The sequence below is a fragment of the Propithecus coquereli genome, unplaced genomic scaffold, assembly GCF_000956105.1.
Source record: "Propithecus coquereli isolate 6110/MARCELLA unplaced genomic scaffold, Pcoq_1.0 Scaffold282, whole genome shotgun sequence".
NCBI lineage: Eukaryota > Metazoa > Chordata > Mammalia > Primates > Indriidae > Propithecus > Propithecus coquereli.
In genome coordinates, this window is record NW_012148419.1 from 2,693,402 (window position 1) to 2,695,057 (window position 1,656).

General features: G+C 43.5%; 1 protein-coding gene across 1 annotated transcript in view; it reads left to right on the forward strand.

Annotated features, from left to right (window-relative positions):
- Positions 1 to 783: 783 nt before the first annotated feature.
- Positions 784 to 1,656, forward strand: part of KRR1 (KRR1, small subunit (SSU) processome component, homolog (yeast)) — a 39,935-nt gene continuing 39,062 nt past the window's right edge. Inside the window, exons 1-2 of the mRNA XM_012648361.1 lie at positions 784 to 911; positions 1,601 to 1,623. Coding sequence (XP_012503815.1) covers positions 827 to 911; positions 1,601 to 1,623 — 108 coding nt within the window. The 5' untranslated portion in view covers positions 784 to 826. The remainder of the gene's footprint in view (positions 912 to 1,600; positions 1,624 to 1,656) is intronic.

Sequence of the window (1,656 nt, forward strand, 5' to 3'; positions counted from 1 at the left end):
TCCCGAGTAGCTGGGACTATGGGCCCAGGGCACCAGCCTGGCTTCTCTCCGCACATCTTGAAGCCAGCCATATGCAATGTTGGGGATGGTCAGGAGTTAGACATTTGGGAAAATCTTAGGCTATTTGAAATACTTCAGAACTATTGCTTAATTACTATCCCTCTGACTTAGGAATACCAACACCCTAGAAAATTACCATCATTAACAAGGACTTTGCAAATTTACGTTCCACAAAATTATCGATCTCACAGAGTTCTGTTTGTTTTAATATTTTTGTTTTAAGGATTAGAAATAATGTAAATAAAATGCTGGAGAAAAGTAGTCTCTGTTCAATAAGTAGTAGCTATTAAGTCATTTCTTGCCCTCAAGGACTACATACATTGTTTTCTAGTATTGTACCGTCTCCCAACGCCTAACATACATTTGGAGATCATATAAATATTTATCGAACGAATCAATTAGTGACATCAATGATAGTCTGGTTGCACTCCGTGGCCAAACTCTGCAGTCCAGCGTTCCAGCATAGAGCATGAAGCCGCGACAAATTGACTAAGAAGACCGTACTGCTACACTACAATTCCCAGCATGCAGTCAAACTCCGTGGTTGCAGTGAATTCCGGGAAAGAAGTCTCCCGCTCTCCATTGGCCACATATGAGAAGCGTTTTAGTTTGTGCAAATACGCGGGCTTTAGCGTGCGTACGTACGTACAGAGACTGCGCAGATCTCCTCGTCTGCGTTCTGCGGAACTCATTTTGAGTGCAGCGATTTTAGCCGGGGGGATTTAAGAACAGTCTCATTTCCGGTACCACCGGAAGCAATTTGAAAATGGCGTCTTCCTCGCTGGACAAGCCGGACAAAGCGGCTGGAAAGAGTGAATTTCGCAACCGGAAGCCAAAACCGGAGAACCAAGGTGATGTTGTGTGAGGCCCGAAGCCTGGGGTTTGTGGATATTGAGTTGCGATGTTTTTCTGTCGTTGGCTGTGCATGTACATAGCCACCTGGAGCTCGTTGTGTGTAGAGTACCTGTGTGATTGCTGATGACTGGAGGTGTTGGCTGGGTCCCAGGAACAACTGGCCTATTTGGTGCCGCTCACGTGTTCCTAACTCATTGCTTTTGCTAAAGGCCTCCCAAAGTGTAGCTGTTGCCGAATCTGTATTATGTAAAAGAATGAGGGTTAAGAAATTGCGGCGGGCGCTGCGTAACCTTACAGAGCGCCTTTCACTGAAAGTCGTTGACAGAATGAGGAATAGGATGAGATGGTAATGGGTAGTCGTTATGCACCGGAGTGAATGCTCAAAATGGACTGAGACAGTGAAATGGGGAAAGGAAATATCTGACATGCCCTTAGCTCAAGTTTGTCAGTCAGTAGAGAAATTTTGGAACATTTGTCAGTTATGCCTGTTTGTCAGATTGCTAAAATATTACACGACACAGCTTTTGCTCTTTATACTGCCCTATGTACGCCAATTTATTTTTTCACTCTGTCATTGGTGGACATTTGGACTGCTCCCATTGCTTGCTATTATTAATATAAATAGTGCTGCTATAAACATCTTTGTACATGTCTTATACTTTTTAATTGCTCTCTTGCATTGTAGTCTGGTTTTACCCATTTTCTTCGGTATGAATGACAGGAAGAAATGTTAGAGCATTA